Source organism: Amaranthus tricolor, chromosome 16 (genome assembly GCF_026212465.1).
Source record: "Amaranthus tricolor cultivar Red isolate AtriRed21 chromosome 16, ASM2621246v1, whole genome shotgun sequence".
In the NCBI taxonomy this organism is placed as follows: Eukaryota; Viridiplantae; Streptophyta; class Magnoliopsida; order Caryophyllales; family Amaranthaceae; genus Amaranthus; species Amaranthus tricolor.
This window is the reverse complement of record NC_080062.1, coordinates 21,664,405-21,687,602: the sequence shown is the minus strand read 5'-3', so window position 1 is coordinate 21,687,602 and position 23,198 is coordinate 21,664,405. Positions and strand designations below refer to the sequence as shown.

The 23,198-nt window shown below is 34.0% G+C and overlaps 2 protein-coding genes across 3 annotated transcripts in view; one reads left to right on the top strand and one right to left on the bottom strand.

The window, feature by feature from the left end:
- Positions 1-1,313: 1,313 nt before the first annotated feature.
- The window catches only part of LOC130803330 (uncharacterized), a 22,073-nt gene continuing 188 nt past the window's right edge, over positions 1,314-23,198 (bottom strand). The window contains exons 1-18 of one of the 2 annotated variants that reach the window (XM_057667533.1): positions 22,883-23,198; positions 17,076-17,155; positions 15,584-15,634; positions 13,924-14,439; positions 12,949-13,207; positions 11,779-11,840; positions 9,721-9,900; positions 8,914-8,965; positions 8,545-8,826; positions 8,312-8,422; positions 7,309-7,500; positions 6,524-6,799; positions 5,359-5,916; positions 4,250-4,725; positions 4,107-4,167; positions 3,943-4,011; positions 3,327-3,806; positions 1,314-1,894 (exon numbers count right to left, since the gene is read on the bottom strand). The exon at positions 22,883-23,198 is cut by the window's right edge and continues 188 nt beyond it. In XM_057667533.1, the coding sequence (XP_057523516.1) occupies positions 3,720-3,806; positions 3,943-4,011; positions 4,107-4,167; positions 4,250-4,725; positions 5,359-5,916; positions 6,524-6,799; positions 7,309-7,500; positions 8,312-8,422; positions 8,545-8,826; positions 8,914-8,965; positions 9,721-9,900; positions 11,779-11,840; positions 12,949-13,207; positions 13,924-14,439; positions 15,584-15,634; positions 17,076-17,155; positions 22,883-23,161 (3,591 nt within the window). In that variant the 5' untranslated portion in view covers positions 23,162-23,198 and the 3' untranslated portion in view covers positions 1,314-1,894; positions 3,327-3,719. Of the gene's footprint in view, positions 1,895-3,326; positions 3,807-3,942; positions 4,012-4,106; positions 4,168-4,249; positions 4,726-5,358; positions 5,977-6,523; positions 6,800-7,308; positions 7,501-8,311; positions 8,423-8,544; positions 8,827-8,913; positions 8,966-9,720; positions 9,901-11,778; positions 11,841-12,948; positions 13,208-13,923; positions 14,440-15,583; positions 15,635-17,075; positions 17,156-22,882 lie in introns of both variants that reach the window. The other variant, XM_057667532.1, reaches the window with a different exon arrangement.
- LOC130802634 (zinc finger BED domain-containing protein RICESLEEPER 2-like) overlaps positions 23,172-23,198 on the top strand; it is a 7,261-nt gene continuing 7,234 nt past the window's right edge. The window contains exon 1 of the mRNA XM_057666643.1: positions 23,172-23,198. This exon is cut by the window's right edge and continues 133 nt beyond it. Within this exon, the coding sequence (XP_057522626.1) occupies positions 23,172-23,198 (27 nt within the window).

Below are 23,198 nucleotides of genomic sequence, written 5' to 3'. Positions count from 1 at the left end.
TCATGAGGGTCCCCTCTGAGTAGGGTAGGCCTAAAACTATTTCCGCTCAACAAGTGTCTAAAAAAACTCTTTCCTTTCCCCTGACTACCAGCCATTTACTACAATTTTGATAATTTAATTAACTATTAATAATAAATAAACATAATCAAACGTTACGTTAAATTAACCACATGAACAAAAGACAATAATTAATTTACATATTAAACTACTCATTATCAACAAATATAATTTAACAACAACAATATTTAACTAATCATTATCAACAAATATAATTTAACAAAATATTAATTATTATTATTATTATTATTATTATTATTATTATTATTATTATTATTATTATTATTATTATTATTATTATTATTATTATTATTGTAATTAATTTTCTAAAATTAACAATAATCATAATAATAATGATAATAATAATAATAATAATAATAATAATAATAATAATAATAATAATAATAATAATAATAAAATTATTGAAAGAACAATAATAATAATCATAACAATAATAACAAAAACAATAATGATAATCATAACACTAATAACAAAAACAATATTTAAAAATAATATTAAAGAAAAATTTACTAACAATAACAATAATAACAACATCACCAACAAAATTAATAAAAATAATATTTAAAGGAAAAATAAAAAGTTAATAATAATAATAATAATAATAATAACAATAATAATAATAATAACAATAATAACAATAATAATAATAATAATAATAATAATAATAATAATAATAATAATAATAACAATAATAATAATAATAATAATAATAATAATAATAATAATAATAATAATAAATTAAAAAAAAAAATAATAATAATAACATCATCATCATCAACAACAACAACAACAACAACAACAACAACAACAATAATAATAATAATAATAATAATATTAAGTATATTATTTCAAAAAATAAAATTTTTAATAAAAAAAAATTGGGTGAGTCGAACGCGCGATGAGCCGCGGGTTTCGTGCGGCCCGCGGCCGAGTCGCGTGCGACTCACTTTTTCTTTTCTTTTTTTTATTTAAAATAATACGATTCGAATAAAATTTACCTTGATTATTTGTTTGCAGATTGAATTCCTTAGCTTTTGCTCCAAAAATTTAATGTTGTAATTTTGTTTTTAAGTGTGATAAAGGTGTTATTTAGTGAAGTTAGAGTATATTTAAGAAATTTTAAATTCAGGGGCAAAATCGTAATTTCATTAGGAAGGTGATGATAAAATGAAAAAGATGGCGATGTTTAAGGATCGTGAAAACTTAATTCTCATCAACATAACTCATCTAGGTTGCTTGTTTCCAAAACCTGACTCCAAACATTCCTTGATACATTTTACTGAACAATTGAATGCAAAATAAATAAATAAATAAATTTACAGCATACTGGCAAAAAGACTTCCAAATGATGTCAAAATTTGGATATTATACAGATCAGGAGCAAAAATACTATATCTAAGTGAACTATTACAGAAACTACATTTAAAGAAAAATTGTTATAAACCCAAAAATAGAGATTTACAGAAGCAGATGAATAAATACTTCCAAGGGTATCAAAGAAAATAGGCATCGGGCATATCCGAAGGACGCCCCTTTCTGGCAGCAGCAACCCCTTAAAAGTGGAGATGTGCACCTTTGCATCATCTTTAAGCTTAATGACTGATCATTATGCTACAAGTCATCATTGTTACAAAGTTTCCACAAAATCCCGGTAAGCTTTTATTAGTATTGTCAAATCAGGAAGGCTTCATCAGGCTTATAAAAATCGCCGCTTGAAAAGAATAAACAAAGGTGGAAAGTTCTTCCAACATCCAAGATCATATTTGTTCATATGTACGGTATGGACACAAGGTACACTCGGGGCATCAAAATCCATCTGGAAGACCATACTAAAAAAATGTTACGAATTCGTAAACAAATTTGTATAGGTTAGAAGATTAAATTCAAAACAAGTTAATGCATCAGCAAAAAATAAAAACTCAACCACAAGACAAGGACCTTTAAAGTTGCAAGAACAGCTATAACAACATTAGAGAGAATATGCACAAAAGAAATATTTATTATATGATTATAACTTGGAAAAACATTTAATTAGTTATTTACCGAATGAGAAACTCTCCATGTTTTACCTATAAGCTTAAAGCTAAATAAAAAAGCGAGTATTTCTACTTCAAAATCTACAAGAAACATGTAAGTTTTGGTTTCCTAATGGAGCAGCAATGTATTTGACAATTATTAAAGTCAGGGAAATAGATCTCATTAACAAAAAGAACATATATATAAATAACAGAATCATGTCCCTGCAACCGAGTAAAGATAATCGAGAAACTAAAACAGAGATATTCATTCAAACATTTTTTTTGAGAGACATTCAAACATATTAACTGTATGGCAGTACCCTAAAGTTTTGTTGAATATCTGGACATATGTACTTCTAGATTCTAAGACAAGAATCCTATATAGTTATTTGAAAACAAAGGTAGAAAAATTATGACAGGTGCTTGTAGTCACCAAGACTAGTCAAATTTTGACCCGACTAACCTGACCCATTTCCTTGAAATTTAGTGAATCTTTGAGTTGTACATCAATATTTTTGAGTTATAAGTTATAACCTACTATTTTTTCATCAATATTTATTATGAGTCGATATTCCACAACTATGACTAGGAAAGTTGTTTTGGCCCAAAATAATAACTAATTCAAAAAATTTTAATGAAAAAAAAATTACATAATATTTTTTTAGCTATTGGATAGCAATTTTTTTTTTGGATAAGAAAAAAGCAATATGAAATTAAATAATAATACATCTATGACCTGTTCCAGCTCGGCCAATTTGACAGGTTTAGTAACTATCCATCCAATAAGCACCTTTTTGGATGTATAGTGTGCAATGTCATTAAATGAGTAGCTCGGTTATCCCCAACTGAATCCTGAACTTATCGAGTAGTGTGTGAAAGTAATGGGTAAAAACAATCAGCATAAAACTGAAGTGAATTGACAACTAACATGCCCTAAGTCACCTATTTCTAACAACATTTGTGAATATCAAAGGCTTTCGTCAATTTATCAAGCTAACTAACAATATTATCAGTTTCAGCCCTAATCGAATGGCGCATTCCATAATAAAACCCCAAAAGATACTGAGATTATTGGTGGCATGGTAAGTCTAACATTCAAATAAAACCTCCTTACATCATTAAACATTGCAACCTTCGGGAACAGAAGTTGCCAAACAAAAATACTTAAAAAAAGAACAGAGCATTTATCAAATGAATCAACAGAAATGCATTCTGGAGAAGCAAAAATACCTGTGTGGATGAAGTCTCCAGTGGATGAAGCAATCCAGAGTCCCAGAGCAATGAACGTATACTGATGTGAACTACTCAGATGATATTCATAGCAATTGAGCTAGCAATTGCAAGCAATAGTCATCGCCATCATCCTAAACCTTTTACCCAATGTTCAAATGTTGTTTCATTAATTGCTGAAGCATGTATAAAGGCCATGTGACCGTCAATAACTCACCTGTGGGAGCCAAATGGCCTATCATATCCTAAACTAATGTTAAAATCAAGAAAAAATATGGCTCCTAAAGAATAAAACAATTGTGGACACTGCCAGCGGAACCCCACAACTCAAACAATTAACACTCTCTGCTTCAACCAGGAGCATTTGCTGAGATCTCAAAATATCTAGATTTGCTACAAACCATTTCCAAAATCATTTGACAACTGCAGTATCCCACGCATCTGAAGATATGGGTTCTCCAGGAGTTTTTCATTGTTGCTCTGCGTCATAAAGCATTTTACAAAAGGGAAAGAAAAGAAAAGGGAGTCAAAGCTATGCGGTGAAAACAAATAACATCAAAACAGAAGAAAGTCCAGAGTTGCAGTCGCATACAGATGAAACAGATACAAAGACTACCTGCTGAGCCCTGAAAACAAGTTGCTGAAGTCTGCGTTGGTAATTTTCGAAATCAGCCGTCATCATTCTCTGCCATTACAATGCAGTTTGTAAATACAACCAACTATAGTGGGGTTTGTAACACAGATATACAAGATAACAAAATAAGTTTTTATATATCTTGCCTTCAAAAGAAATGCAGAAGAGTAATAAGCCACCCTCGAATCTGTATCATCCAACAGTTGTCTGCCATACAAAAAACACCAGTTCTTTGACCCATTGATGGACAAATTAACAAACAACAGAGACAAATCAGATAATATATTACCTGAAAAAATCTTCCCCGTCAACTTCTTGGAAAGCAGCAGAATCTGCAGTGCATTTTGCAATTAAAAGTAAAAGAAGGGCAGCACGGATATCTGATGTTGCACCTGGAAGGTTTCCTCTTCCCTTGCTGCCAACAGAAACTCCCAGTGCAATGTTATCTGTGGCTGCACCAGCAAGTTGAATCAGTGGCCAGTAAAATAGAACAGCTGGAACATGTGCAACCAACTGCAATGGAACTACAACACTTCCTTGAAGGAGCAAAGCTGCCATTGACGATGTTTCACTAACTAATGAACTATAGATGTTATCAACATCCTCAAGTGCTCTTCGTTGAATAGTCTCATGCATAGGAGAACATTCACCAAGATTGGCCTTATTGTTCATATCCATGATACTAGAATCTCTACCAAGATTGCCCGCATCTGCAGATGCTGGAGGGACTTTAAGGCAAAGCTGAGAGAATAGAATGTCACACATCTGCACAGAGATTGAAAACATACTGAATCAGAAAAAATACTATCATACGTATACACAAAATAGCATTCCCAACATTGTCAATGCAATTGTGTCGTATCAACCATAGCTTAGCTTAGACTCTATAACGTACAAACAACTCCCACGTCTTCTGGCATTCCCATAACCATTCTCAGCCAAAAACATGGCAGATAGGTTATCCAAATGCTTTTATCAATCTTGATACACAGAAACTCTACTGGTTAAAACATAAATTTTCATTACTAACATCTGGTCATGAGCCAGTCTTGTTTGACCCTCAAACAGGAAAGAAAAATGGTGGATATTAACAAAGGATATATAGGACCCCAGAAATGAAAGCTAATATATAACATTAAAGCATGACGGAAACGCAATTTTAACCACCTTATAGACATGGCGATGAACTCTTGATAACTCAATGGGATACTGTATGATACTGTATAATACTGTAGTTTAAATACCTAGCAAATCTTTGTTACAATCCAATGAGCATCAAGATGAGAAAACAAGATCAACAGACACTTGTCACTATTTTATTGTTCACAATTTCATAAGTCAGTGCAACCATGATTGAAGAGTATATATAACAGTAGGAAAACATTTTGAAGCAAATACCTTCAGAATGTTGAAGTGATCTGTCTCATTTATCTGAGCTACCAAAAATAAGCATGCACTCATAATACCTATTACTGAATTTGCCTTTTCCAGACAGCTATCCTGGTGACCATCTCTACCACTTTTGGCTGAATCCTCAAGCCCATTCTCATCCAATAGACACTTGCATCGCATGAGAAGAACTTCCAAAACAAACAAAAAACCTGCTCTGATTGTGCTGTCTTTTGACTTCAGCAAGCCACACATAAGCCATATAGATAATGGAATATCTGAAAGAGTAGAAGAATCTTTCAGATCAACTAAGGTGATTTGCTGCCGCAAGCTGCTAATGTTCGACAACAAATGTCCATCTCTCTCACTGATTTCAGAAATAAGCAGATCACCCAACCAAATGTATCCATTTTGACGGCATGCTGTCCTATCAGAGTGAAGAAGAGAATGTAAGGTGGCCCATGATAATTTAGCTTTCTTGGCGATATTCCTCCCTATTACCCCGTCCTCAATGTTCTTCAGAAGTTTGCATGATTTGGTCAACTGTCTCATACTGGAGAATTCTTTCTGTAAGTGAGTAAATGAACTTATAATTGCATCAAACTCACTCGTAATCTTCTCAAGGATCTGGATTTCAAAGAAAATGGCAACATTTGTAGCAACATCACAAACTCTAATTTAACAAGCATATGATAAAAAAACAAACATACAACACCAGCAATACCAGGCGATAAATAAAATTACTATATCTATTTCTTGTATAACTTAAGACTTGACAACAAGAGTATTAAAACCTTTCGCCTCTAACATAGTCATAAAGTGCTGCAGCATAGTGCAAAAATACGGTTTAATAGGAATAATTTCGCGGTCAATGCGACATGGTAAACTCAAAAACCTTAAAACACGATCTCGATACGGTGATGCGGCTTTACTTTTAAACTATGTACTGCAGGTAAACCTCAAAAGGACTATCCCACCCTACTGCCTCCCAAAAAAGAACTCACAAAAACAGAAGCAAACACTACACAACGATGACTTGAAAAGGGAGTATCTAGGATAACTCGCCAAATTGACTTGTATAAATATGAAAAAACATGGAAAACATCAAAGAATCTATATTTTCTTTGTACTTCTAATTGCATATACGAAACTGAGTTAAAAGAGTAAAAATTACAGTGCTCAATTGTTCACTGTCTGAATATCTGGACAATGCAGAAGACACTGATCTTCCCAAGAGTTCACCAATTCTATCCACCCCAAGCTTCACCGAAATATGGAAGGCTTCAGGAGCATTGGCAAGAGACAGCAGCGTTGCAAGGGTTTGAATTTCAATATTTACATACTCAAACACTCCAGAAGCAATATTTGCCACATTAATTTTATGCAAAACATAGTCAAAAAGCAAAGAATAAAGATTTCTCTTCTCCTCCCTTGTTCGAGCTTGAGAAAACTGCAGAAAGAGAGTCATAAGACAAAATTAGATGTGCAAAGTGCAGTTTAAAACACCAAAAAGTAATACAGGCTACAGGAACAACCTTAAATCCAACATAAAAATATTACTCTCTCCGCTGACTGCACTCTTCGCAAATTCAAGTTTATATGCATTTTCTCCTTTCATTTTTAGTGAGAACAGTTTAATCTATAGTCACTAATTCTACTTTAACTGTTATCAGTGATTTCATTTGTCAAAAACTATATTTCATAAGTCAACAGTTACCAGAAACTACATTATTTAGACTTTTTGATTGCACAACACTGCCTCAAAGCAATTTTAGGCCTGCTGACCAGTTTTTCCGGCATCAATTTCCACATTACATGCACCAAGGGTCAGTTTTGAGTTTTAACCTTTATATCAAGCTTTTATGATGTTGACCAACATACAAATGTTGGAAATGTGGTTTTTGAAGGCTTAGATAAGCACACATAAGGAATTACTGTTCTGTATAAATGGCAATATACCTCCATGAAGATAAAATCAATCCCACCAATCATATCAACTTGTTCTACCAGAAACTTAGGTGTACATGGACTAGATGTGCCCTGTTCATCAGGAAGATCATAGAACATCCTTGCTAAAATTGAAATGAGTTTTGAATGAACAACTTCAGCCCATGAACTCATTCTACTGACTTCTATCAAAGCCTTCACAACCTGAATATGCATACAAAATAAAAAGACAATATAAGGTCATTAACAATAATGGTTTTATATTTGGTTTTGTAAGGTGATATGTCATTTCATGTTGGAACCCTACTATCGTTGGCAACTGTTCTATAAAGATGAGTACAATTTCTTGTAAGTTGTAACTGTTACATGTGCAATAGATTTTTTTTAAATGGAATGGCCGTGTAAGAAGATTTGGGTTCTGTTTCACAGAGGTTTTCACTATTGATGTAACGAGTGTATTTGGATGACATGGAACTTGAACAAAATACACCCACTGTGAATTCCCTAAAGATTTGCAGGGACTGGTTACGGTGAAATAATATTATAGAATAGAATAGAATAGAATGATTGTGATGTGAATAACATGAAGTTTCTGTAAGTTTCAAATGACAACAAATAATTGATCCAAAAGTAATTCTGTGCAAAATCGAGATATGACTACTTTCATTTTCATAAAATATTTGTTAGCTCAGAGCCTCATAGTACTCCAATTGAGATGTAAACTTAGGAAATTACTGACAGATATGAAAAATAACTTTATTCCAATGATATAAAGAAAAGCAATGTATCAAAACATTAATGTTGCCCATAAATCGGGTGAATCAATTATCAAACTAATACAAGCAATCATTTTCTCAACAGAATACATAAACATATATAACAAAACCCAACAAACAAATATTTTGAATACATTTACAGACTAGTGAAACAAAAGGAAATGGGAAAGCTACCATCAGATTCAGATCATTACTTTCTAGTGGCAAAAATATAGTTTTCCCAAAAACAAAGCACTCACCCTTATGTCAAGGCCTTTCAGTCGAGTCCTTCGAATTCGGCCTCCATCGCAGACAAAATAAAGCAAACAACTTAGAGCAGAAGCCCAGACAAATTCTTGTTTCTCTTCTGTCTGTGAATTTCAAGCACATAAGAACCACATAATCTCCGAATGTTTAAGAGAAGTTGGCCAAGCAATGCATTTATCAGTAATGAAATTCAAGCCTAAGAGAAAACAATAGCAACAGCATATACCTGAACAAGAAGCAAAAGAATCTCATAGAGAATATTCAAGATCCAGGTTTCAAAATTTTCAATTGCTGAGGAGTCTCCTACATTCTTGTGAGAATCTGTTTTCTTGCTAGGATTCCCCACCTGTGCTTCACTGTCCAAAGATAATTCTTGAGAAAACTCTTCATCAATGGTTGAAACATCATCGGCCACAACAGGCTCCAATAAGTGAGCATGAACAGCAAGATTTAATATTAAGTCAAAGGCACGAGTCCTAGAAGACAATCTGGGTGAACAAACCATATCCTGAAAACCGTTTCCTTCAGGATAAGAGGACAGAGACAACAAATAACAAAAACTATTTAAGAAAAGTTTATCTAATCAACAGGGTACCTCAAGCATATTAAGAGTTAGAGGAGCAGCAGAGTCAGAATCCAAAATATACCTGCAGAAGAAGCAAATAAAAACATTACTTTTCCAACAAATAGCTGTCAAATTTTAGGAGCTAGAAAATCTCAGAAGTACACCTTCACAAATAATAGGTTGTCAACAGGAACCAGAATTACCTAGCATACATGTCTACAATTCGCTAACTAATTCTGCTAAAGTAGGCTTGCACTTACCAATCTGCATATGTGGGTAGCAGATCACGAAGGGAATGGCGAAACTCGATAATCCTCACAAGAATATTATATTACCACAAGCCAGATATTTATGAACACAATTCAAGCCTATATATTCCATAGAACAATTCATAAATCGATTAGCAGCGGACATGCTTCCTATTTCAACAGGATCAACCAAAGTTACCACCTTAATAACACAATAAAGTTTACATATTAACAAAAGAGAAAATAAAGTAACTTACGTAAAAAATGTTCAAACATAAAGAGAATTCCATTGATTTCTTTTACTGGTTTTCATGCTAGAAGAATGAAACTGAAAGATAATTTTAGATAAGCAAACAGCAGAAATCAATCTTATAAGCAATCTAACAGATAATAATCATCACCAATCAACATGTTATTGACAAGGAGAGAATGGCATAACTGATGCACTACTCTACTATATTTAGAGAACACTACATAGACATGCCGGGATAAAATATACATAGAATATATCACCTAAATGCACTTAAGATAAACTAAACAATAAAATGTGTGCGAGAGAGAGAGAGAGATTGTATAAGAGCAAACGTACATGTCAATAACAAGTTTGATAAGGACACTGACAGCCACATCAATGGATGGCTTTGTGCGATGGCTACTCAGTCCAGTTGACATTGTCATCAGATTTGTGCTTGGCATGGACGTCTCTGAGCAAACGGCTGATATGACCTCACCCACCTCAGTAGGATTCAATTTCAGAGGCTGCTGTTCACTATATCCGGAAAAAATTTAAGAACAATAAATGAATTAAAAAAAAAAAATAAATGGTGCTGGCTGATTCACAAAATTTACCAAACAGTTTTTATAAATACTTGAATCATAGCCTCTATGTCATACATGGCATACTCATAGGGTCTTAAATAATGTAAAAGAATAAAAGTTAGTTAGAGTTGTATTTTAGGATATGTTAGTTAGTCTTTTAATAGCCGTTATTCTTGTTTGTATTTCCCATCCCATCTCTTATAAATAGAGGGGAGTATGGGATGTTTGACGGAGAGGAAATATCTAGAGAAAGAAGTGGAAACACTTAGGAGTGTTTGGGAGACTCGAATGTCCCATACTTAGGAGTGTTTGGGAGACTTGAACGTCCCATATTATTGTTCTTGTATTCATTAATAAAGGTTGTTTTGATTACCATCTTGGCTGATCTGTTACACTCTACTTAACCAAATATCGCAAGTCCAATAAATATCATGACCATCTATTGCTAAAAAAGACAAAAGAACCTCACACTCCCTTTTACAATGTGACACCAGAAAAAAAAATATACTTGCTTCAATCACTATATGTTTCATTTCAAAAAAAAAAATTTATTTTGTGATTGCTCCGTAGAATAAATGAAGGGAAAAAAAGTTTTTGATTGCTACATATACCATGGTTATGGTGAGAAGCTTAAGAACGGGAAAGAGAAAAGGAGTCATAGGGTTATCATGGAAAATCAGGTGAGTGCGTAATTTATCTTTAAGGAGTGATTAATTTCTCATGAAGTTTAGGTTAGGTAGCAGAAAATAAACTTATTAATGATATTAGGTACTTAGGTTCACTAACTGATGGTTGGTCTTGAAATAGTAAGTGGGAAAGTTGGGGGCATAAATGTACAATACATGCTTTTTACCCAAAAAAAGCGTAGCTAAAAAATTGTCAAATGTTGAAAGCCTAGCAGCTGAAAAACCAGAGTAAGTATTCCGAAGAGAGGTGTAAACTCTTCAAACACTTGAGTAATGATCTCAACTTCCAGTTTCTACAACCCTGTACCAACTCTTCCACCAGCCAACCACCTTTAGTAGATTTGGTTAAAACATCTTCCGGGAACAGTTCAGGTTTCATAAATCAGAAAACATGGCGGAGGTATTTGTTGATGGCATAATAGAGTCACACAGAAAAACAAATATAGAGCATCTGGAAAGCCATTCTCAACTTAAAAGTACAAACAACACAACCACATGCATCCATTCATATGATCGAGAAAAAATAAAATTACATAACCATGACGTAGAAAGAAGCAACACAAAATTGAATACAAGCTCCACACAGGTCCTTATTCCTCATTAGAATACAGGCAAAAAAACAAAGGAATAATAACAGACTCTAATAAAAGTTTGACACATCTATGGATGATGTTACAGATAACGCTAAACTATTACTCCCTCCTATTCGCCCTAATAATCCCATTTAACTAGATACATTTGCCAATGCAATAATTCTATCATTAATACCTCTAATTGTGCATAATTAAAAATTGTAAAAAGATGATATTAATGATCTTAGCATTGAAACAAATCAAACAAGATCCCACTTGACTATACGATAACTTATAGATTAAAAATAAAGTACAAGTTAAGAACGATTGATGAACAGTGCCAAAATCAAATGAGACTAATAGCTTGAATAGGAGGGCGCATTTTCTACACCGGAGTCACCAACATATACAGAAGCAATTAAAGGAGCCCAGGTTTCAAAATTTTTTTTCCAAGTAAACCAAGCGAGAAGACAACATAAGACTTTTGATACGCCCAATAAGCCAGATGACGATATAAATCATAGCAGCAGAGCTGCAGCAGGATGAAACATTCAAGAACTTATGCCTTACCTGTAATGACGATACTGAAACAATGGTCGTGCACGCGGCCGAAATGTGCTCACTGAACAATCCTCCCTAATCAATAAGGAAGAAAGACAACTATCAGATATTCAGAAGTAGTTACAGGAATACAATTCCCGAAACAGATTAACTTATAAAAAGTTGCACAACTGCATGACTGAAATTTTGTTGAAGGGTAATCTTATCATCGGAAATCACCAGTATCACTTTAAGAGGTCCTATTGCTATATTATGTTGAATATTCACTGTATAGACAAGATCAAACAACAAAAACGTTATTTAGGATTTAGAAATCAGAAGTTCCCACTTTCCATTATACCAATCATAAATGAACATACCAATCACCAAAACAACTAACAAGGAAAACAGTTTTGTTTGAAAGAATAAAAACAAATACTCGCTGAAAATGACAATTGATACTACACTAGTACACCCTCAAGTCAAAACAATGCAAAAGCACTTTAATCTCAGCTTCTTCTCCCTTCCTGTCTCTTCCTCCAAAAGAACTCCAGCAACTCTATGACACAAACTATATCAACCTTGCTAAGAACAACAAATACAGTCAACATATTCCAGAAAAGGAAGTTAATAAACTTAAAAACGTAGCTCGATGTTCTCATTTTTGAAACTAATCTCGGCTGGTATTTGAGCTTTTCTATTAAAAAGGGCTTTATAAGAAAACTCAACTTTCATTAAAACAATTTTCATTATCAAAACAATTCGCACCAGATCATTTGCCTATCAAGAATGTAAAGGAAGTAGAACTAAGCTGATTAAGGTGTTTCAGACTCACGAGTCAAGTCATGTTTTTAACATCTAAACTGGCTCGTCAGATTAGGTGATTCTCATTTAGTTCCTTTTGGATCTAATATGATTCGTAATATGGACAACAATAAAATTCATAGCATCTACACTTACCAAGCTACATCACATTCCCTCTGACCATTAGGCAAAGAGGGCACGTTCATCTATATGGCCTCTACACTAAATCTAGATAATTATGTCAGCAAGAAGCAGATACAGATAATAAATATGTCATTCGAGTAGAATTACAGACTACAGCAATCAAAATCATTGTCAAATCCGTGATCCCAAATCAACTAGACACAAGAAAGTATAATAAATAAGTTCAAAAGAACATAGTCACATTCAAGAAACTTGCCATATCTGTTGAGACCCAGATTTAGTCCTTTTAGAAGCTGTTATGATCCTTAAGTGATGATGAGCAGAAGCACTATTGGTGATTGATGACATGGAGGAGGGTTGCAAAAGTTGATCAAGATATGGCATGTCAGCAGTACCAAAGTGCCTCCATGGTTGGCCCTTCTTGGCATCCAAATCAGAAACAAGTAGAGCAGCAGCACCCACGTCAAGCAAATTAGATCTCAACAAGTCTTGCATATTCAAATTGTGATCTCTGCTAGAAACAAATAGAAGAAATAAAAGATTAGGTCTAAACCAGAAAGCCTTAGGAAATCCTGAACTCTCATCAATACATGTATATATGCTATAATTATGGCTGTGAATGGATCAAACAACAGATTCAACATCAGTTTCCATATCAGATATCCTAAGTCCAAGAACTTCAGTATTTAATATCCGTATAGATATTCAAATTTTCAAATATTACAGATCTGAAAACTTTTCAGAACACATGTAAGATACTTGGTATCCAAAAGCTTCCCAAACTTTTGAAACATCCACGAAATTTATCTCACTTTCCTTTTTAGTCTTTCCCATCAAATATGCGCAATTTCTATTTTCGGCCATGAGCAACAATCCTTTAATTCTCATCCATACATTTAATTTAGTTTTTCATCTCAACCACACATTTCTCCCACTTTCCCATAAAATACCACTTTGACTTTACCCATTTTTCTTAATTTTCCCACCAATTGCCAATGAGGCAATTTTCATGGGATAGAGGAAGTATGTGGAATCTAATATCCAAAATTCAAATTGTAAGAACTAAAAAGTTGTCCGTTGCCCCAGTCCAAAACTAATTTCGGATTGAATATCCAAAATCAAATAGGATTTACTGATTTTAGTAAAGAATTCAAACACCTGGATAGTTTTGCTTTGCCTAGGCAAAAATCCTAGGTAAAAGGAAGAAATAAGTAAAAGAATTATTACCCATCAATTAAAGCAGTAGTAGAATCTTGATCATTTCTCCAACGCCATTGTAGAACATCCGCCGTAAGATATTCTTGATCGTCCATTTCATCAGAAATTTCAGTCCTTCTTTGGCTAGGCACTGATAAGGTAGTGTCTATCCTTCCTGATGACTCTCCATTATTTGCAGGACTTAATTGAGAATTGAAAGATCTACTCAATAAAGATGACAATGAGGGAAGGATCTGCCTTGGAGCTGAAGGGGCTCCAGCAAAAGCTGCTGGTTGAAACGACCGTCTTGGAATATGTTGAGCCACCAAGGAACGAACATAATTTAGTGACTTAATAAGGGAGGCGGAAGCAAAGCTAGAAACAGGCAAAGGTGCACCATTGACAGAAGGCTTTGCAGAACTAGATTGCTGGCTCAATGAGTGTGACCATGGCAAAAATTTCCGGCTCAAGCCAATATCACATTCGGCAATTATATTTACACAAAACCTATCAATCTGTAGCAATGTTTCTTCACTAGGCTTATATCTGGCCAGGGAAAAAAAGAGCAAAAAGGTTGAAACAAAGTGATTATAAAATACATATATTACTTGAGACAGACGATAGAAGACAAAACAAGCGGATGATATCAGTTACAAACATTTGGGATGGTCAATCTAGTAAATCAATACAAATCATGCAAGAGAAATAAAATGAATGACAATAGTTTCTGCCGTGATACATATCAGGAAATGGAGTGTTCACCCATATTCAAAAGAAACCGACAAAAGGTTCACCCACCTGAGAAGCAAGAAGCAAAAATCATCATACTCAACAAAAACAATATTACATTGCCCCGGTGCCATTAAGTGGCTCCCACATAAGATGGGTATTGGGAGGGTTGGTTGCAAGTAACCTTACCCTTGTAAGTGATAAGACTAACAAAAAGGTTTTTTTTCGATTGACCCTTGGTAACAAACGTCATGTGCAACTTCACAAAAATATCATACTCAAAGGCTAACAATAAAGTATTGAATGTATTCTTCATATCTACAATAACATTCACTAAAAAACAACACAAAGACTTAAATGCTTGTGACAAGCGAGAAGCTACCAGAGTAACATATTCAAGATAAAGCCATAAAATACCTTTTTTTGTAAAAATCAGAAACTAACACTGATCATGATTAGTGCTCAGCTCTGCTATGGGTTAAAACATGTAAAATAAGATTGACACAAACTTAGAAACTGAAAAAATTAAGTTCTAAGACGTCAATTTTTCGGAACAAAAGAGGACAATTCACCTCTATCGCTTCAACCCCAAAATATCCAAACAACCACTCAATTCTTTTCACCAGAAACTCCTTATTAAAAAATTCGTACTTTTGGCTTTATAAAAATCTACCCAAGTTAATCTGAGCTTATTAGTCTGATCTGAGTTTATTTAAACACACAAACCTTAATTTTCATGCAATTTTAACATAGTGGCACTCATTGAAGTTATAAGATGTTACACGAATTTGTGCTAACAAGAACTTAAGTTCATAAAATAAAAGCACAAGAGCTAAATTAATTTGGAAGCTATAACAAGTGAGATACAATTCCAATGTGTACAGCAATTGCATCAATAAGAAACATAGTAGTATTGCTATAATCCGTGTGAACTGAACAAACAAAGAGAAAACGACTATACCTTAAGAGATGACGTTTTAGGAGTGCCACACATCTAGCTACAACTGCAGGGCTGCACAAATAAAATAGAATAACTGGCTGAAATCTTTAACTGTGAGGGAAGTTTGCCAATGTCTATAACGAAGAAACTACATATTAGAGGGTGTCACAACAATCATAGTCACATAAAAGTCAATGTAGTTGACCGCTCGCAATGAGAAAATATACTAACACACCATCCACAACAACAACAATGCATGAGTCTTAATCCCCAAAGACTGGGGCTGAAAAAAAATTAAATATCATTGAAGAGTAAAGAGGAACCAAGTTCCAAGGGACCAAGAGTATAATTGCAGTTTTAGCACATTTTTTAGAAACAAATGAAATGACACTACTAACAGTGACTTATTTAATACAAATACTGACGTGTAAATGATCAGCTGAACCTAATTACACAAATGCCAAATATCCCCATGACCAAGCATGATCCCAGAAAGCACTCCAACTTATTGACCAACATTTATGTCAGATGCCTTACGTGCAACAGAAAAATTTAAGAATATAGAAGGGAAGGTGCTACAGGAAGGGAGAAACAGAGGGACAAAAATATTCCTGGCCAAAGGAAAATGACGGAAGGTAGTGGTTAAGGCAGTTAGAAAAGAGCTGGATGAAAAGTAGGTGGTAACTCGGGGACATTAAATTCCATGGTCATGGAAGGAACAGAGTAGTAAATTTAATACAACTGAAATCTGTGTCACAGGTTTTGAACCAAACAAGGCCTACTAGAATCACTATCAGGATACAACACCTAATTCCATACCCCAAGGCCCAAGATTTCATGAAATGATTCCTCACATTCAATGAGAGAAGACCTTAAGACCCATCTTAAATCGTTCTCATCAAAACTCCAATTTTAAAAGGTAAGACGCAAAACAAAAATGAAGAAAATGTTCCCCAGCTAATTTATTTCTCACTATTTTCACTCTCATTGATTGATTTTCTTTAATATATACATAGCTAATTACTTTCTCAATATTATTCCAGATTGAAGCATTTGCAAGTTAATCAAAATCAAGCATAATTCATATTTGTAGGTGCAACTGAATATGCAAGTCATCCTACTAGGGATCGTATATTGTTGGTCATCAGATACTAAGTATAATATCCAGCAGTACAGCCGTACAAGCTACAAAACACAAAGATACGTTTTTTTACTAAATAAGTACTATTTTTTGTCCCTTTCTGGGAAAAAGAATTTCCAATAAGGAAGGCTTTTATTGAGTTAAAAGGACATTCACATGTAACCATGATGCTACTAGAGTACAAGTTCCAAAACGCGCTGATGTCAGTCCCTAGAGCTATTAGATGCATGGAATAAGAGAAATACAGCCGGATAAGGCAACATTATAGGAATTCACACTAAACAGAAAGAGACACCACAAGATCACAAGACCAGATATTACCATATTATCAGCATGTCAAAATAGAAATAAAGAGACAGAAAAAGTAGCTACCTGCGATCTCGCTCTGCAAGTGTATGTTCTAAAATGACAGAATAAGCAAGGTCGGTCGTTGATGGAGATGATAAATAATCCTGACATTGACCATGAAAATCAGTCATTTAATCATCCAACTTGTTGGTTAATTATCATGTATACAAGCCACGAGAAAAAAATGGGGGAAGAACCTTTAAAAGAAACCTTAATACATCACTAGTAATTCAACATTCTTTAACCACAATGGCATTAAGTGACTCCTACCTAGGTGTCTTTAGCTGGTCAAATGTAAATAACCTTACCCTTATGAAATGAGATTGTTTCCAATTTTCCTTGGTAACATGCGTCACTTCAACAATATTTTTATAAAAGCATTTTAAAGCATCGAAGAACAGCACGACAAATATAAAAAAACGATAATATAAGTTATTTTGTGTTATTAGAATTAGAAATAGAAAAATTGCCGATTCCTAAAAAATTAAGATAATTGTAATAGCTAAGTTGCAACTATACCCATAAGGAAGCTAGATAAGCTTACCTTTCCCACACCAACAACAAAGCAATTTTGCAAAGATGAGTGGAATTTTGTTACATGATTCAACCACAAAACTGATATATGCAATCAACTTACCACAGAAACTTTTTCTCCCTAGTCCCTCCAAACCCCACATGTAAGTCTGCAATCTAAAAATGAAAATAAGACAAGATACCACATATAACAGAATATAGCTTCCTCCAAAAACCATGTGCCAAATGACAATACAGAAAGACATGTACATCTGATACAAAGCTAGCTAAGAAAAGCAGCATATGCCCTGAAATATCCAAAGTAGGTTTTCACTTTTCAATTATATATATCATAAGTTGTATTCTACTAATGGGTCTCCAAAATCAAAGAGTGCATAAAAAGCTTCGCTCTCATGTAAAACCTTGGGCTTCTAAATGAAGTTTGCCCCTTAAAACAACAGTAGCAAACAAAAAAGTACTGCATTAAAGATCCCTGACGAAATTACTAACTCACACCAAGGAATGTTGCATCTTAGATAACAAAGAACCACTCCAAGTTGGATCCTCGTTGGTTACATGTTGGTTACGGGCTACAACTGACTTAACCCAAGCCAACGCTTTATAGGTCACCACGCCAAGTTGGCTCTGATACCATTGTTATTGAACAAACAAGAACAACTCACCCAAAAGACTAGCCTAGTAGGTGAGAGAGCTCATTTATGATTTACTCTATAAACCCCACATTAGTTGGCCATACAACCAATGTAAGACAAAGTTTCATAATCTTGCAATGGCCTCAAATCCATTCCATTAGATAGATCTTCCTACAGCCTAATACATTGTTCCCATTAATCAACTTCATAAAAACATAAGATATTTTGACACTGAAATACGCCAAGCTTCCAGCCTATTTTGACACAAATTATCACGATAAGAGTCCTCCCAAATGGCAATTGCAAGTTTACAACATTTTATGGTCTTGTTACACAAGAATATTCTAGCTGAAACCTAAAGCAAAAGACAATAAGTTACTAGGTTCTTTTGGAACTTCATTCTGACATAAACTATCAAAAAAAGAGCCTAGTTTTACCTACTACGGAATGATGAAAATGGATCAAATATATTTATTTCATCTTTCCAGAAGGAATATGATTTTAAAAAACCATACAAAGGCTACAAACTACTAACAAAATTTTATTTGTGAGAATCATAGCATTTGTTTTTTCTTATGAGCTAGATTCTTGGCATAAATTCTGACATTCTGGGAAACCACATCAAATCATTTGGTCCTCATAGATTAGAAACTTATAAACACTCATCCATCAAAATGGTCCTTGGTATCTTTCCGATAAAGTATATTTTCTACAACAAATTTAAAAGTATATGCATCCTTTTGATGTAGTGTTAGACAGATAAGAGAGGGAGGTGGCACAACTTGCTAATTTTCTAAGCATGTTGAACTCCATAGGGATCATATTATGGTCAAGGTTGCAAAATACTCCCAAAATAAATCATATAGCGTACAAAATTTTTCTCCAATAAAAGCTTTATTTTCACTTCTTTTTGTTATCGTGAAAAGTATCTAGAATCAATTTTAAAAAAGAAAAGCAACTAGGATTGAACTATTACTTACCTTCACTACAATGAACCAAAAAATGATGGGAGAAATCCGTCAAACATTAAGGAAGCCTATTATAATAGCCATCAAATCTTATACCGGTAAAGCCATCAAAATAGTTGTTCAATTTAGTTGTTCCACACAACAATTTATTATAGTAGAAAGTATATACGTGATTACATATCCTAAAGCTAACTTTGGTTGTGATTTTATGTTATAAAATGCTTTAAATGATTTTCAATAAGAGACTTGCAATGAAAGCTTAATAGGGAAAAGCAAAGGAGAAGTAGGTCACAGGGTTCAACCCCAAGGCTTCCTCGTTTGATTTTTGGACAATGGATGATTGCAAGGCGCGAATACACTTTCCCGTCGAGTTTTTGCACGTTTTTGACCTTGATCCAATGACTTAATTATCTTCATAATTAGGGGTTTGATTATGAATTTCAACCCTCTTGATTCTTCTGTTGTAAGTATGTTTTAAGAGGGAGCTTACATAGAAATGCTATCCCTTTAGGCTTTAATGGTAAGCAAATCCAAGTTTTGATGGTTGCTTCTAGATGTGATTAAATGTGCATTTTCTAAGTGTTAGGAATGGCCTATAGAAGGATCACTCTACACTCACGATTCACAAAATAAACATCTACAAACATTTGAGCATAAAGAACATTTTACCATGTCCAATCCAAAGGGACGACTAGTGAAACTGATATATTAGTTCATGCATCCAACCCCAATCTTTTGGGTTTAATGCTCTGGCATTGTTGTTGTTGCATGTCCAATCCAAGTCTAGAGTGACGACTTACTTACACCCTTAATAATGAATAGACACTACGTATTAGGGAAAGTGTGTTAACATTGGAAAAGTTTTCACGCACTGTGGCACCTTTGATGATCTGGAATTGTTTTTAAGGCAACCATGTACCTTTGTGGCACACTAACAACATCTACAAATACAAGCACCTTTTCAATTAAAAAAATAAAGAGTTCTCCAAAGAAACATAACCAAATTTCCAACAATTAAGAAGGTGATCATCATGTCTTCCATAATGCAAAAAAAAGGCGTGTCGTATTGTATCAGTCGCATTGTAAGGTTTCTTAAATTTATCAAATCTCTATCACCCATGTTGTATAAGTATAAAAAAAATTGTGTACTAGACCAGTTTTAGGAATATCTCATAATTTCAACCAATATGGGGCGATACAAAAATTGCGTCACTCATGTTACCGCATCATTGTGTTGCTACAACTATCATCTGTTATCGCATTTTTTCATTATGGCCTTTGTTCTTTCCAAAACTTTTCCCAACCCCTTCAAACATGAGCCTCTTGGTCTAATAACTACAAAAGATGGTCCAAAAAGCTTCTAACCTTTTTTGAATAATTAGAGGTTGACTATACTCTTAAAGAAGCTCTTAAATGCACTCCAAAACTTACCGATGAAGAAATTAAGGATTTGAAGGTTAAATCCAAAAGAATTAAGAGGAAAATTGTCTCATAAGGGTTCACCTCTTGAACACATGACATATAATCTCTTTAATAATTTATGAATTCAAAGGCAAGTGATGTATTTGGGTTACTTTGGAGACGAAGCACCTTGTGGATTACGCAGAAAAAAATATATTGTAGGAAAGTGGTAGAACTTCAAAATGGATGATGAGAAACCAAACATGATTTAAGTCCATGAATATGAAAACATTGTTTTTGATATCATTAGTGAAGGAATGAAGATGTGTGAAACTCTCCAAGTCAATGTTCTTTTGGAGAAATCCCACCATCATGGAGTAACTAGCAAAACTTACTCAACGACATAATCCTTCAAAAACTCATTGGGACCGACGAAGCAAATCGCTTAAATGACAAGGTAGGATTTACTTCTGATGTAGGTAATACTAATCATGGAATAAAATTTCCCCTGTTACGTCACGTAATGCCCATTAAAAACCTGTTTGAGAATTGCCGCGACATTAAATCCTAATGATGTATGAATTTTCACGGTCAAAATGTCGCGTTGACAGTTACAAAACACCCGTTATTTCACCTTTATAACGTTACTTCCTCCTTTCCATTATGCTTGCAACTGATGATGACATATTCCCGTACAATATGTCACAATCAATTGTGAGAATTTAAGAATGAAGGTAAAATTTGTTTCCCCGCTAAAATTTCATTAATACTCATTACCTTTAATTATTACGATCACTTAAATTATTGTTACTCGTAATTATAGTTGATAAACAAAATAGTTGATTGATTATACCTAAAAGTATCTCATATAGTGCAATTATAATAGCTATAGGCATACAATTGCATAATAATAGTAGTTCAACAACAAAAATGCAATTATAAGTTCAAAACTCCCCTTATGTGATTTGTTTCTCAAAAAATCACACCCCATCAGCCTTGATTCGCGTCATTACTCCGCAACACCAAGACCATTTCAACAAACGCATTCGCGACTGCGATTTATTTCCATGCTACTAATCTAATATTGTAATTGAAAATCCATGTTCTAAATTTAATAATAAGAACGGAAAGCTGATAAGAACAAGAATGGAAATTTCAAAAAAGATAAGAAAATTAGCAAGGGGTGTAATAATGATTGGTATGTACGCGGGAAAGTGAGTCATAAGACTTCAATGTAATAATCATCATAGAGAGTCCAAAGGTGGCAATAGGTACCCTAAAACCAATTTGTTAAAAAGTAGTGATCTAATTAGAGGTGCTAGTAGAAGTTAGAGGACAAAAATGAGTGGATCCTTGACACCTAGGCTTCAAGGCATTTTTCCTCAAATAAAGCCTTTGTGAAGGACTTTGAAGAGGTAAATTATGGAGAATGTGTCATCATGGGAAAAAATACAACTATCGAAATACTTGGTAAAGGAAAGGTGTCTCTAAGAGATTAAGATCGAGAGGTACTGAATATGGAAATAACTCTTTATCCAAAATTTGTGATGAATGTAGCATAGTTCATGAATCTAGTGCCCCTAATATTCCTCAACAAAAATGGTCCAACAAAAAGGGAAAATAAAACCTTAAAGGAGCTGATGAATGATAAGCTTATAAGTTCATATTATCAGCTTGTTATGTTTGAATAGAGTTCCACATAAAAAGCTATATAAAACCCTATGGAGTGGTGGAAAGACACTTAATTTGGGGTGCGCTGTCAATCTCTCCTGCGTCTGACAATGTCTAGGTTAGTATTACATATTAATGTGCAAATTTATGAAAAGGCAAGATCAGCAAATCGATAACAGTTTTAGTTCCTGTGTCCTGTTATTGGTTTGCAAGTCAATATCTGTAATTAACCTGAATTGAAATCCCTTACTTCACAAAACCATGTAGAATAATAACCAAAAATCCGGCAAAGGAAATGGAAGGAGCACACAAAGCAAAAAATAATAATAATAAAATAAAAATAAAAATAAAAACAAAAAACCTAACGAAAAAATCCCCAACTACCATCAATTGAAATTAACGCACAAATTTACTCCCGGGGTACTCTCTTGCAACTCCAGAAGAAAGTTTTCATCCCACTGAATTAAACATTCTAATTCATCATACCACAAATTAACAAATTTATCAACCGGAACAACAAAAATGAATAAAAAACTCATTTTTTTCAAATTTAATTATTCACATTGGGCAGAACATTGGAGCAATAAAAATGATAATGTCAACAAAAAAAGAGAAGAAAACAAACCCGAAGAGTACGAGAGGCTTCAGAAGCATGAACAGAAGGATTACTAGAAAGATGATGAGAAGAAAGAGCAGAAATAGAGGAAAAAGACGACGAAGAAGAAGAGGAAGAAAGGGAATCAGCAACAGCACGTCGAAGAGGTTCGGGTGGTTTCTTAACAAACGAAGATCTCAAACGAGAAACACCAGCAACATGAAATCTAGCCGTTGTCGGCGTCGTAGTAGAAGTAGATGTGCTCCCTCTTCCAGGGCTTCGAGATGGACTGTTGTAAGTATTCGACATAATTCTGTAAATGAAGCTTCTTCAATGGAGAATTCGG